Source organism: Pteropus alecto, unplaced genomic scaffold (assembly GCF_000325575.1).
Source record: "Pteropus alecto unplaced genomic scaffold, ASM32557v1 scaffold45, whole genome shotgun sequence".
NCBI classification, from domain to species: Eukaryota; Metazoa; Chordata; class Mammalia; order Chiroptera; family Pteropodidae; genus Pteropus; species Pteropus alecto.
In genome coordinates this window covers 30208463-30222448 of record NW_006442491.1, presented here as the reverse complement: position 1 = coordinate 30222448, position 13986 = coordinate 30208463, and the positions used below count along the sequence as shown (strand labels likewise).

General features: G+C 40.1%; 1 protein-coding gene across 22 annotated transcripts in view; it reads left to right on the top strand.

The window, feature by feature from the left end:
* Window positions 1-13986, top strand: part of ZMYND8 (zinc finger MYND-type containing 8) — a 106040-nt gene that overhangs the window by 40269 nt on the left and 51785 nt on the right. For 17 of the 22 annotated variants that reach the window (XM_025039911.1, XM_025039912.1, XM_015596994.2 and 14 more), the window contains 6 exons: window positions 1480-1698; window positions 4672-4785; window positions 6698-6790; window positions 7965-8052; window positions 10663-10718; window positions 13165-13242. In XM_025039911.1, coding sequence (XP_024895679.1) covers window positions 1510-1698; window positions 4672-4785; window positions 6698-6790; window positions 7965-8052; window positions 10663-10718; window positions 13165-13242 — 618 coding nt within the window. In that variant the 5' untranslated portion in view covers window positions 1480-1509. The remainder of the gene's footprint in view (window positions 1-1479; window positions 1699-4671; window positions 4786-6697; window positions 6791-7964; window positions 8053-10662; window positions 10719-13164; window positions 13243-13986) is intronic. The other 5 variants (XM_015597006.2, XM_006921893.3, XM_006921891.3 and 2 more) reach the window with 1 other exon arrangement.

Here is a 13986-nt window from a genome sequence, read left to right as displayed (position 1 = left end):
GAGGCATCTCTTTATCAAGGAGCGGAGAAAGAGCAGGCATTTTGAGAACATCAATACCTCCTGATAAAAAAACCCCAGGAACCGGACACGGGTTTCTGCAATCTTGGCCGTCTTTCCCGTTATCCTGGAGGTCCTAGCCATTAAAATAGGAAACAAAGAAAAGTATTGTAAAAATATTAGACATGAGCAGACAAAACCGATGTTACTCAGAGATAAGATTCTTGATCAACAGACTATTAGAACTGTTGATATGAGAGCAGTATTAGTAATCTTAACGGTGTTTCTGTGTACCAGCAATAACGATTTAGAAAACACAGAAGGAGATCCCATTCATAGCATCAACGAAAATTATGCAGTCTCTAACCAGTATATGAGATCTTCATGGAGGAAACTGTAATGTTTTATTGAAGGACGGGAAAAAAGCTTATTATACAAGGATGTTTATTCAAAGATAAGGTACTGTGGTTGTGGCCAAGCTATTCTCTATGGAATCGAGACTCAGAGTGGGTTGAGTAACTTTGTCAAGGTCACACAGCCAGTTACCTCCAGGTCATCTCGATGTTGACCACCAGGCTTTCTTTCTCATGCTTCCTAAACAGGATTTCTCATTGGTTTCTGAGTGATTTTATGCATTCAGAGTATGGCTTTGTAGGATTCTGTGATATATCTTTAGGGAAATGTTTCTCTTGATATTTTGGGGTAGCTTGGGGTATGGCTTCTATGAATTGGCCACCCATATCATCTTTCTGCTGTTGGTAGTTCTAAGTAGGTGATGTGGCTTCTGATAGATGAGGACATACCACATTTAAGAATTGTGGCTTTGGGAAGTGACTCATTGGCTCATGGTACTTTATGCATTCGGGATAGACTTAAAAAATGGGTGATCATTTTTTGGTGACTCAAGTCCAATTAACCTATTTTCCACAATCCCGCTGTTGAAAGAATGCCAGAGCAAATTGTCATACTTTTGTACTTTTAGACTTTGTTGGGCCCTTAACTGTCTTAGCAGTACTAGTAATGGTGACACTTTGTTAAAAGCTTATATTATATCATCTCGTTTAATCCCAACCGCAGTACCATCCATGAAGACAGGTGGTATCATCCCTGTTTTACAGATGAGAAAATTGAAGCTGAGAGGTTAAGAAACTTGCCCCAGGGTCGTGCATCTGGAAGATAAAATTTGAACCCAGATACACCTGAGTTGTTTGGCGCTATCCTGCTAGTGCCATCTGTTTACTTAGACACCAGGTTTTCAATCAACATCCTCTTAAAATAGAAGAAAGAAAAAGAATCTTAATGTTGAACGACCTGTAAACCCTGTAAACTTAGTAGAAGTAACCCAAGATGGCTTTTTTTAATGAATGAATGTGTGAAATGCTGTAATTTTCTTTTGTTGTTATTGATGTATTTGTTCGAATTTCCTTTTGAGAATGCACATTTGTTTTGAAACCAAACCTGTCTTTCTTGCCTACATTTCAGTCAGAACTAAGACATGGTCCGTTTTACTATATGAAGCAGCCACTCACCACAGACCCTGTTGATGTTGTACCGCAGGACGGACGAAATGATTTCTACTGCTGGGTTTGTCACCGGGAAGGCCAAGTCCTTTGCTGTGAGCTCTGTCCCCGGGTTTATCACGCTAAGTGTCTGAGACTGACTTCGGAACCAGAGGGGGACTGGTTTTGTCCTGAATGTGAGGTTAGTTCCTGATGAACGAATGCGTTATCTGCCTCATTTCTTCTCCTTTTGCTTTATTCCTTTTATTTTTAATTCTTCAGATCATATGTAGATACAGGGAAAAAGAGGAATTTCTTGCCTGTTTCACCCGCTGTATTCTGGTCACCCACTTTTTGGGACCAGTGTTGGCAGTGGTCTCAGCCCTTGGAAGCTTTTGGAAAGACAAATTGCATTGACTATTTTTTTTTGATTCTTTGGATCACTTTGGGATCTGCAACCTTCTCTGATTTCTTCTTTAAATGAACACTTCGGAAGTTAACTTACAAACCTTGAACAGTTCACGTATTCTGAGAGATCTCATGCTCTTTTCCCCCTTCTTGGACATCATCTCCTGCTACGTCATTGAGTCATCGGCAGTAGCCAGACTTAGAACCAGTGTTGGTTGGTTGTATGTCCATGTGATTGCTATCTGATGCTTCCGTTTACGCAGCAGCTACTTCTCCCGTGCTGCTTAGGTGCCAGGGGATCGACAGTGAGCAAAAAGGGGCACGGATCGATCACATTCTTTTCAGGAGAAAAGGACAAAAGCCAACATAAGTAGTTACATACAGTGCGTTAGAAGAATGTTCTGGAGAAAATGAAGATGAGGAATAGGGGTGAGGAGGGTGCAGGGTGTGTCCATTTTAAATGAAGGGGTCCAGGAAGGCTTATCAAGATTTGAGAAAGGAAGAAGGGAGGAGTGAGCCACACAGCTGGCGGGAAGACCCCCCCAGGCAGAGGGCACCGCGGGTTCCAGAACCCCAGGCAGAAGCGCACTGGCATAGTGAGGGGAACATGTATATTTCATCTGTGGCAAGGCCTAAACACTCTTTATTAAAACAATTATTTCAGTTTCCACTTATTCTAAGTGTCTTCTGTCCTTGGTGATTTCCAACTCTGACGCTTTTTCAAAATGCCAAAAATAAGAGTGTCATCTACGAAATCATTTACTATCCAAGTGAATGTCACTTGGATTCAAAGGCAGATTGGAATTAGATCTCTAACAAGGGAAGCTGGAAAGTTCTCCCAGATGTCTTTAGTGGGGGAAAAAAAAGCAAGCTATAGGACAGTGTCTGTGGTTCCGCTTTTGTATAGGGCAAGAAGAAAAATAAGAAGTAGATGAAAATAAATTAGACGTCAAACCAATAGGATGATGACGTTTTAATGGTGTTCTGCCCCTAGAATATCAAAAGATGGCCACTGGTTCCCTTTGGGTTACTCTGGATGGCAGACGTAGAGGACACATTGCTCAGCAAAGCCTTCTTATTCACAGCCTGACCTCTTTCTTCTTCCTCTATTTCCTTTTGTCTTGATCAACCTTGTCCTTCCTTAAAGTTATTGTTTAATAATTTTGCAAAAAAAGATAGTGGCTCAGGGAAGATGCCTTTGCTGCAAATGATAGGTCTTGATGAAAGGTGGCTGAAACCATAGGGTTTTATTATCATGTGTAGAAAGAATCCAGAGGCAGGGCCAGCCCAGAATTTGTTCAGAGCCAGACGCTGCCCATTCCATTGTTGAGGTGACACGTCCCTCCTGGCCCGAAGATGGCAACTGGGGGTTTTATGATATGTGGCTAGATAAAAGTGTCTCTGTTCGTATCCCTTTTTATCAAGGAGAAGGACTTTGCTTTTCACCTTCCAGCTGACTTGCCCTTGGATTCATTGGTTGCCAGTCCTCATACAAAAAAAGCCTTGAAAAATTCCTGTTTGGCACTCGGAGTCTAATATTTTGGGAATCGGGCACTGGGAGAAAGGGGTCGGGGATGTTGGGGAGAAAAGCCGAAAGACAGTTGAGTAGGCAACCCAAGTGTTCACCATGGGTGGTAGTTACCTGGAAACGGGCAGGAATTTAAACAAACAGGTGTTCTGTGTCTAGGATTTCAAGCCCTGATTTTGTCCCAGGGTGCATTGGTGGGTCAGTCAACAGGGGAGACGAGCTGTTCTCAGGCTCTGGTAGCTAAGCAATCAGATACTTGCGTCACGTACCGTTTTCAGCTTCTGAGGGACTCTTGTGTTGCCCTTTTCCTCGACAACCAGACACATCTGAAAATTCCTTTTGGAAGATCCGGAGATATGAAGAATGGAAATGAAATCCAAATTAACTGGAGAAAACTTTTCTCAGCTCTCCCGACACAGATGGTTAAAGAGTGTTTCCTGACATCAGAATTTGCTATTTCTGTCGTTCCTGCTACATAAGGATTCTGAAGCTCAGAAATATAGGACCAGATTTACTTAGCAGAATCTGGTTTCAGACATTTCTCTGGGTCTCTTCTTTGATGAGAATTTCCCTTACAAAATGACAGTTATTGCCCCATGGAGCTAGACAGCTAGACTATGCTTCTCTTGTAGTTTGTCAGAATGTCCTTAAGCGGGTTCACATCAGGGGTGACAGAGACTTAAGTCATATTTATTATTAGTTCATTACCATCCCTTGGATTCTTTCTGTTGGAAAGACTGTCTCTTTCCAGTGATGTCATTGAGTTAATACCTTGTCAGTTTCCTGAAAGGTAGCCTAGAACCTCAAGAAGATCAAGATAAGTGGCTCATTCATTTTATGAAGAGATCATCTGAAACCAACAGTGGCCTTTCATTTCATCCCATTCTTGAAGCCCAAGGTTATAATGATGATTTTCAGGTCCCTGCCTGCCTGTACTTTTCTCAGATTATGTCATCTTCATGAACAACAACCAAAAAAAACAAACAAACAAAAAACAACCAAAAAAAACGCTTCCTGATGAGGTAATCAATGGATTGGTATGCTTCTTAATTTTTATCCACTGATCTAGGATATGGTCAAGTAGATCGGAATCCTTGTCAAGTGAAACAACTAGTCTCATTTGGAGGGAAATTATTTTTTATGTGTGAGCTTACCGGAAAATCAGGAGGAAAGGGAAATAAGTATATAGATAGTAACTTTTTTTTTCTAACTGGACATTTGTGTGATTTTGACTTGTAGAAGATTACAGTAGCAGAATGCATCGAGACCCAGAGTAAAGCCATGACAATGCTCACCATTGAACAATTATCCTACCTGCTCAAGTTTGCCATTCAGAAAATGAAACAGCCAGGGGTAAGAAGAAAGTTCCTCTTGGTAAAAGCGTGAATGGAAATAGTGACCTTTGTTTTGTTCTGTTAACATCTTATTCCATGTAACCTTAGCTTTCCAGACACCTGTGCATACTCTTTGGGCCTTCTTATATGCCTGAATTCAAATACCTGTAAATGAAACACAAGGTATGGTGGCATTCAGTTAATTCTTTATACAGTGAACACTCTGTGTCCTCAAGGACTTTAATTGGGAAATGATGTTTAGTAGAAACTTGGTGGGGGTTTAAAATTCTGATTGGTTATGTGATGAAACCTCATAGCCCATCGGGGGAGGGGAAGTTTTGTGCTCCTTCCCATAGGAGTTAGTACAATTCCATAGCCATGAAAAAGCTGAGTACAACCCAGTTTATTTATAATCTAGGTCTGATGATGAAACCAAGTAAAATTCAGCCAGTGAGATTTCCCATAAAGGGTGAGAATTTGGTTAAGTTCCTTCAGTTTTGAAATGAGATTTGATGTATATAGCCTTTACCCCTTGAGGAAAACCTGTGTGTGAAGCAGGGCTGCCACAATCAGCTGACAAGTTGTGTATTTCACGTGGTTTCTCTCCTGAGCCTGAGTCATGTTGTAGCCATGGTGGTTTTAGTTTTTTTGGTGACAGTTTCAGGAAGATGGCAGTAAAATACCTCGCCTTTAAAAATAATCAGTGTGTTATTGCCAGTATAATCCATATATTATGATCATTTTCCTACAGAAACTGGAGGGTGAGGTCTCCTGTTCTGATTGGCACAGAGACACCATTGGGTCCAGTGGTGAATCTTTATGAAACTCTTCAGAGTTTGCTTTCTAAGTCAAATGAACACACAGAAACATAGAATCTAAGGGCTTTTAGTAGCCACTGTGGTTTAATTTCTTTAAAAAAATAAGCTTTAGTTTTGAGATTCTGAAATTTGGTATCATGATGAAAAAAATTCAGAGCATGCCAATTGGGAGTTGCTAAATTGGGAAACTCTGTCTCTTTAACAAAATCTCTGTCATTGGAAGCAAAAGTATATAGCCTTGGTTTGGTAAAAAACACAAACTTTTTAAAACTACAGACTCCTATATGTTGAGTGGTAAGGAATTATTTCCTGTTTTTCATAGGCTGAATTTATGTATCTGCTGAAGACTATTTACAAAAAGAATAGATTCATGTAGACTTGTCAACACTGTAGAATTATAAACCAAAAAGAAAAATCAAAGAAGGCCTTAATTTCTCACATAAATTGCTTGATATAAAATCAATCAGAAAGTTGCTGATTTTGTGGAAGCATCTTTTCAACTTACAATGGCTCTACTTTCATTCTGGATAAAAGAAGACTTGGATGCTTGTAAATGGTAGCCTGTGCAGATGCCTTGCTTGAGTATAATTTGGTGTTTAAATAAATCTTTTAGATTTGTTTTTTGTTGATAAGTAAATACTACCCATCCATAAACTGGGGCTTGCATTTTGAGCTGATTCAAAGAGGGTAATTTGGCTTCTCAAAGGAGGAGCAAAATTTTAACTGTTTAAATTTTGCCCCCATGTGTAAAAATATCTGTTGGCACTTAGGTTTTGGTATTTCACCGTTAGTTTTAATGCTGGGCCTCATTCAGAATTCAGGTCTACAGTAACTGATGGTTCTCGTCAGTCTTAAACGGACAGGACCTGTAATTCACATATACTTGAAAACAAAACAAAAGCAGAGCACAACTGGGCCCATGGTTATTGAGAATCAGGCAGAATTAGGAGGGAAACCAATCTGGAGCTCCTCAAGGTCATGCTTTGTGGAAACTTTTAGAACCATACTGTCCGAAAGGTTGTCCCTATTTTTAAAGTGCTTCACTGGCGTTCGTTCTTGGTCTTCCCCAGCAGTGATGGGCTTGTGTCTGTGTGTGCATCTTCTCTTTTATAGACAGACGCATTCCAGAAGCCTGTTCCATTGGAACAGCATCCCGACTATGCGGAATACATCTTCCATCCCATGGACCTTTGTACCTTGGAAAAGGTTGGCCTCCATCACAGAACTTCACCATTGTAGGCCACAGTTGTCGAGATGACTCAGGATCCTCCCTCATTTTTCGTGCCTTATCTCAAGTTAGATGGTTTCTCTACATTTCCTCTGCGCCATTTTTATTGGGGTAGAAGAATGCTTGACCCCCTACTTCTTCTGTAACATTCTTCCAAGGATTACAATGGAACATTGAAATCCACTGATTAGCTGCAATAAAACTTTTGCTAGTGATTCTAGCTTATCGCCTGAATTAGCAATGTGACGGATTTGAACCTCCTCTTTTTTCGGAGGTGCTAATGAAAGCAGAAAGGAAGAGGGAAAAAAATTAAGTATCTGGGAAAGCTTCAGATTAGCACTAAAGATGTGTCTTTGTAGAACTTGACTTAGCCTACCAATAAAGATATTTCTTTAATGCCTGAACGTGTTATAAAAGTTCAAGATAGGAGCATTTGAGATTTTGCTCCCTGGTGTATGTCATCAGTTTGGCTGAAATAAACTCTTATAAAAAAAAGATAAGTTCGTGTAAAATTCCATGCTGAAAATTATGCTCGTAACGCTTTAGATGGTATATGACATCCTAGTGTTGATTTCCAAATCGTTGGGAGCCAAAATATGGGTAAAGAAAGCACGTATGAGGAGAAAACGTTACTTCATATTGTTTGCACTGATGACTCCCAGACAATAAGTCTAACTTATTTTGAAAATTGCACACACCAGCATGATATTCAAAGAAGACAGGGTTGGAGTCCTAACTTCATAAATTAATAGCCTTGGAACTCAGGATAAGTTCCTTAACATTTCCATACCTCAGTTCCCTTGTCTTTAAAATGGGGATGGTAGTAACTGCTTCACTGAGTTCTCAATCATGAGGCTTATGGGAGACTGTTACGAATAATAATAATTACATAAATATATATAATATCCTGAATCATTGGAATAAGCTGCTTGATAAATGACAGCTGTTGTAAAATGAAAAAATTGAAGTTAGCGTGATAAATTCATTTTTATAGAGTTATAGATCTCAAATATAATAGCATCTTGGGAAATGAGTAAAAGCATTAATTAATTGGGCAAATAACTGCTAAGAAAATTATGTGGGGGACGCAGGTGTTATTGGCTGTGGCTTGTAGAGACTCACTGGTGATTATACTCTGCCTTTTCTCCCTAGAACGCTAAAAAGAAAATGTATGGCTGCACAGAAGCTTTCCTGGCTGATGCAAAGTGGATTTTGCACAACTGCATCATTTATAATGGGGGTGAGTGGTTTAGGTGACTCCTAAAAAAGAGTATGCTGTGTGTGTTGCCCATTCTTTGCCTCTTCATAAAAAAAAAAATTAGGCTCTTTTTTCATGTATCAGAGCCAATAACCGTGAATACTTGTGTACAGATTGCTAATATTTGTGACTAGGGGCCGGTGAATATGTGTGTTTTAAAATATGAGCTAATGTCTAGAGTGGTTTGTGGATATACGAAGCTGCTACTTGTCCTTTTTAAAAACTTTATTTCGATGGAGGAATAATTTGCGTACAATAAAATGCAACGATTTTACATGTATATTCTATGAATTTGACGTACACGTAACCACCTGTGTAACCACAACCCCAAATAAGATCTAGAACATTTTCATTGCCCTATTGTATTCCTACTTTCCTCTTCCCAGTATATTCACCCTCCTCTAAAGAAACTGCTGTTTTGTTTTCTGTCACTAGAGATTAGTTTTGCATATTCTAAAATTTCATCTAAACTGAGTCAGATTGTACTCTTTTGAGTTTGGCTACTTTAATGCAGCATGATATTTTTTGGATTCATCCATGTTGTGTGTGCCAGAGGTTTGTTTCTTTTTATTGCTGAGTGTTTTATTTTTTTAACATAAATTTTTTTCATTCACCTAGTTGTTGATGGACATTTGTGTTATTTTCAGCTGTGGCTGTTATGAATTAAGCCACTGTGAACATTCTTGTTCAAGTCTTTGTGTGGACATATGTTTTCATTTCTCTTGGGTAAATACCTTGGAGTGGTATTGCTGGATCATTGAATAGGTTTATATTTAACTTTATAAGATTTTTCGCCAAGCTATTTTGCAAAGTGGTTGTATCACTTTGCATTCCTAGAATGTGTACAAAGCTTTCAGTTGCTCCATATCCTTGTGAGCGTTTGGTATTGTCTGTCCTTTTAACCATTCTTGAAGGTGCGAAATATATCATAATGGTTTTAATTTACTTTTCTCTAGTGACCAATGGCGTTGAATATCTTCATGTACTTTAGTCATTTATATATATATATATTTTTTTTGATAAAATATCTTTTCAGATCTTTTGCTGATTTAAAAAATTAGGTGGTTTGTATTTTATTATTGTGTCGTAAGAGATCTTTATATTTTAGATGAAGTTTTGTCAGTTGTGTTTCCATGGGCTTAGAGGATTGAGCCTTCTGGACAGAATGGAGGCGGATTTCCATTAAAATCTCCTCTCATGGCACCTTTCCCATTGCTCCAGCTTCTCCCACAATCCTTTCTGTCTACCTTCTGGCCAGTAGATCTTTTAGCGTCTTGCCCGATCTATTCTTCTTGTACCCAGATCCTCTTGTCTTGGAACACTCCTTACTTCTTTGTCTTGATATCTTTTCCTTATCCTTCAGTCTTAGCTTCTCAGTCCTCTGGAGGGCTTTCCCTCATGACCCAGACCATATTATGTGCTCTTGTTAGGGGCTGTCACAGTACTTGTACTTCCCTGTGGCAGCATTTATCACACTTTCTGGATGTTACTGTTTTTATTTGTTTGAGTAGCTCACAAGGATGTGAGCTCTTTAAGGACACATACCACATTGTGTTCCCAGCATATCCTCGGGTCTAGCATAGACTTTTAGCTAATGTTTAGGTGAAAGATGTATGAGTGGATAAATGTTTGCTTAAAACACACTTTTTGTATTATTAGCTCAGTAGCAGGTTTGAGGGTGAAGGGAAGGGAGAGAATCACTAGACATTAAGAATTCATATAAAGATTGTAAACTCAAACATATAGAAAGGCCCGTCAGATCATATACACAAATGAGTGAGGTCTGGTGGGAGAAAAACATCAAGCACGAGCCAGGATGGCTGTTGGCTGTGGGGCGAGCTGGAGACTCCAGAGAGCAGGGAATTCCTACCTAGTCTGGAGAGGTCACCACTGGACATGCCATGGTTTATTGGGTTCGAGTTATCAGATCTTCTAGTTTTTAAGGCAAGCCAGACATCTAGGTATTTATGTGCGTGTGCGAGAAATTCTTGGTGAACAAATTTACAATTTCTGAAAATACAGTTAACATTCGAAGAAAACGTGATTTTCTGACTATCTTGTCCTCTGGTTTAGTGCAAAGTCAAGGAATTTAGAATTAGATCTAGGGTCAGGTCCTCAACTCATTAGTGAAGTGGTCTCACATAAGTGATGACTGCTAAGCCTTGGCTTACTCGTTAATGAAATGGGAAGATTCACATCTTCTTGCTAATATGGCTTCCTGAGGAGTTAACAAGAAAATGTATTTTGAAGTACCAGGCATACCAGAGCCATTCAGTTAATGTCTTCTTTCCCCCTTATTCTTCTTGGTTCAGAGTCTGGGTAGAGTAGGGATCTTTTCTACTAACTTGAGACTTTAGAATGTAAAAGCATCTTTCAAATATTAATCCATGAATTATCGGGAAACCCCACAAATCACTCAGTTTCCGAAAAAGATGACATCAAGGCACCAGAGATTGGTTGATAGTCACCGGAGAAGTCAGATAATTTGAAACCAGTATCAGAAGGCAGAACCTTTTGATTTTCAGTGTAATCCCAAGACTGAGTGTTCCAGTGTTTCTATTTGAATTAATCCTATTTTCTTATTCCCCTTAGGAAATCACAAATTGACGCAAATAGCAAAAGTAGTCATCAAAATCTGTGAGCATGAGGTATGTGTTTCCCACTGTTGTGTTTTAAATGCACCCCAAGTGAGGGTTGGGGTACCTGAAATTTCCATTTGTAGAATTTCCCATTGGGTAGCTAAAGTGGTTTTGAAATTTTTGGAGTAAAAGCAACAAAGAGAGGACCCCAATATGTTACAGAGCACGCTTACGTTAGCTGTGATCTCAGGTGGAAATGACCCATTTATTTTTCAGCTGTGAGTCATGGGCAAGCGCTGGGCAACCTGAGTTCTCTTGGTTGCATAGGTAGAGCTCATAATTTCTTCACCCCACAATCTGTGGCCTTGAGTCAGGTCTTTTTCAGTCTTCTTGCTGAACATGTTTTTGAGTTTTGACATTATTGGAGGAAAGGTCCTGACCCTCAGGGTATCCCGGAGAATCCCTCTTGTAAATATCCACGGGATTGCTGTGTGGATGAAATGAACCTCCTGGGCTGTGAGCCCTGAGGTTCAGGCTTTTGTGGGACAGGCTGGTGGCCGAAATGCTATGAGGAAGGCTTTATTAGATCCTCATTGTACGAGTGAAAAAACGGAGCTGCAGTGGCCTTCAGCCTATTTTTTTGTTCTTTCATTCATTTGTAAATGAGACATCGGAGAGTCTTGGGATGTGTTCATGTCTACATATTTCCATAGAGGTTTATAATCTACATTTTCTACTTAGTTTGAGGGTTAGCCTAGGTAATTTACACACAGGAAAAACAGAATTTTTTATGGCTATTTTGATGACTTTTTTAGTATAGTTGTTAGAAATGTACATATCAGGTAAACATGGCAAAGGCTTTAGGTAGATATTTTTTGATTGTCTTTTGGAAAAGCTGTAGCAACTCATACAGCAACCTGGAATGGATAGATAAGTGTGGTAGTTTTTTCTGTGTCCTTTTCAATACTGGAAGTTCTAATTTAAAAACATTTATGTTTATAAGTTTTTCCCCCAGTGTGACCAGTAAAAACACAGTGGAATCTCACTGTGATTTTTGGTTTGCATTTGTTGGATGACAAGTTGTCATGGGCTATTTTGGATGTATTCATTGGTGATTTGGAGTTTTGCATGGGTGAGTTCTTCACTCATTTCCCTGTTGGGAATTTATTTGTTTTCCTGGAGCTGAAGCCTAGGTGTTTTGTTTTGTTTTGTTTTGTTTTGTATATGTGCTGCCGAAGCTAGCACGAAGCTTAGGCTTTTAATTGGTGGGGTTCCCTGACATAGAATTTACTGAACCCAGATACCCTGAATGGCATCTTTGAATCTACCTGTTGGCTACACACTTCTGCTTTGTGGGCTCCCAGGCCAGGGCTGTCCTGGATGTGATATTACCACTTTGTTCTACCTTGTACCTTTAGAGCAGAAGTAGACTGAGTAGAAGAAGGTAATATATTCCACCATTCGTTCTTCAATTATAAGTATAAATTATCATCATAAAATAATTAATAATAACTAATTAAACACCTGCTGTGTATTTGGTACCTTGCAAGATACAGGAGATAGAAATAAGTCTGATGATGATGATAAGATAACAGCAACCAGTAGGACAGCGGCGAAGCACAGGGGCTTTTGGAGCCTGACCGCCTGGGTTCAGATCCTGGCCCTGCCGCTCTGCCGCACCGAGACCTTGGGCAGGTTACTTGACTTCTTGGGGCCTCATTTTCTTTTTCTGTAAAACAGTGGAGTGTAAATTCAGATCCAAGAAAGAAACTTCCGGGGCCCTTGGTTCTAAGTCATGATGATACTTAATTTCCCAAGAGGGAGAACGACTGTAAGTTATACAATTTTCAGATTGTCGTCAATGGAAGTAAAATAGGGCCACATGATATTAATTAACTGCTCTGGACGGTGTATGTAGAGAGGCATAGAAACAGAGCATGGCAAGTGGAGGCCAAAGTGGCCGGAAGGCATCAAGAAGGAAGCTCAGACAGGTGGGCTGAGGCCAGATCACACATGGTCTTGAAAGAATTGATCGGGTGTTTAGAGTTCAGTGTTAGTTTCTCAACCTTGGCACTACTGCCCTTTGAGGCTGAAGACTTCTTTGTTGTAGGTGCTGTCTCGTGCATCGCGGATCCTTGTTGCAACTGTTTCCTCCATCCCGAGTTTTGATAACCGAAAATGTCTCCAGACATTGCCAAATGTTCCCAGAGGGGTTAAACTGCCCCGGTAGAGAACCACCGGTATAAAGGGAGGGACTAGATCAGATTTATGTTTGTAGAGGATGGCTTTGGCTGCTGTGTATGTGTGAAGAGTGAACCACAGTGGAAGCTGGAAGACAGAGAGGCATGATGGTGGCTTGGGCTTGGTGGATGTGTAGTGATTGGTGAGAGGTAGTTTCCCACTGTATGACTTGGTTTAGCTAATCTCTTCTGCCAAATATCATCATGCATTTCTTGAGGGCCTAGAAGTGTAAGGCTCCTGGGATGACACATTCTAACATATTTTTGCTTTACAGATGAATGAAATTGAAGTATGTCCAGAGTGTTATTTAGCTGCTTGCCAAAAACGAGATAACTGGTTTTGCGAGCCTTGTGTAAGTTGGATTTTCCTTTCTTTACTTCATTTTTTGAACTCTATGCCCGGATGACTACCCAAGACAGCTTTTTCCAGGTGGCTTATTTGATGAAACTTGGGATGAAGTTTTTAAATTAATCAATGTCTTGCTGATAAAGTGATGGCAGAGTGAAAGTAATGCAGGTAGGATTAAACCTCTCCAGCTGCAAGTTCATGTGTCAAAGGTAGCATCATGATAACTGGGTTTTATCAGCTGGGGCAGACTGCGGGAGTCTGAGTGAAAGGGAGCTCATCAGAGAGAGGGGGCAGTCACCAGAGTAATGCAGATGAGTGTTAACCGATTGTTTCATTTACATGGATTTACATTGTCTAAACTAGTGTTCTGTGGAGAGAAATGCAGTTTTGGGCTGGGCTGGTGGTGATGGTGGGGGGCAGGATTGAGAACGTAGTTCATGTCTCTCTCTGCCTTTGGAGATTAACACCTGAATAGGTAAGACTTTGAGTAGCCCTCAATAAAGAATAAAGGTGGCTAATACTGCCCCTTATTCCGTGCTAAGTAAAACAAGCAATTAAACCTCCCGCTTAACAGAGGGTGTAGTAGGTATTACTGTCTGTGTTCCACAGAAAGAATAAAGGTGGCTAATACTGCCCCTTATTCCGTGCTGAGTAAAACAAGCAATTAATCCTCCCGCTTAACAGAGGGTGTAGGTATTACTGTCTGTGTTCCACAGAAAAGTGGAATCCCTTGCTCATGGTCACCCAG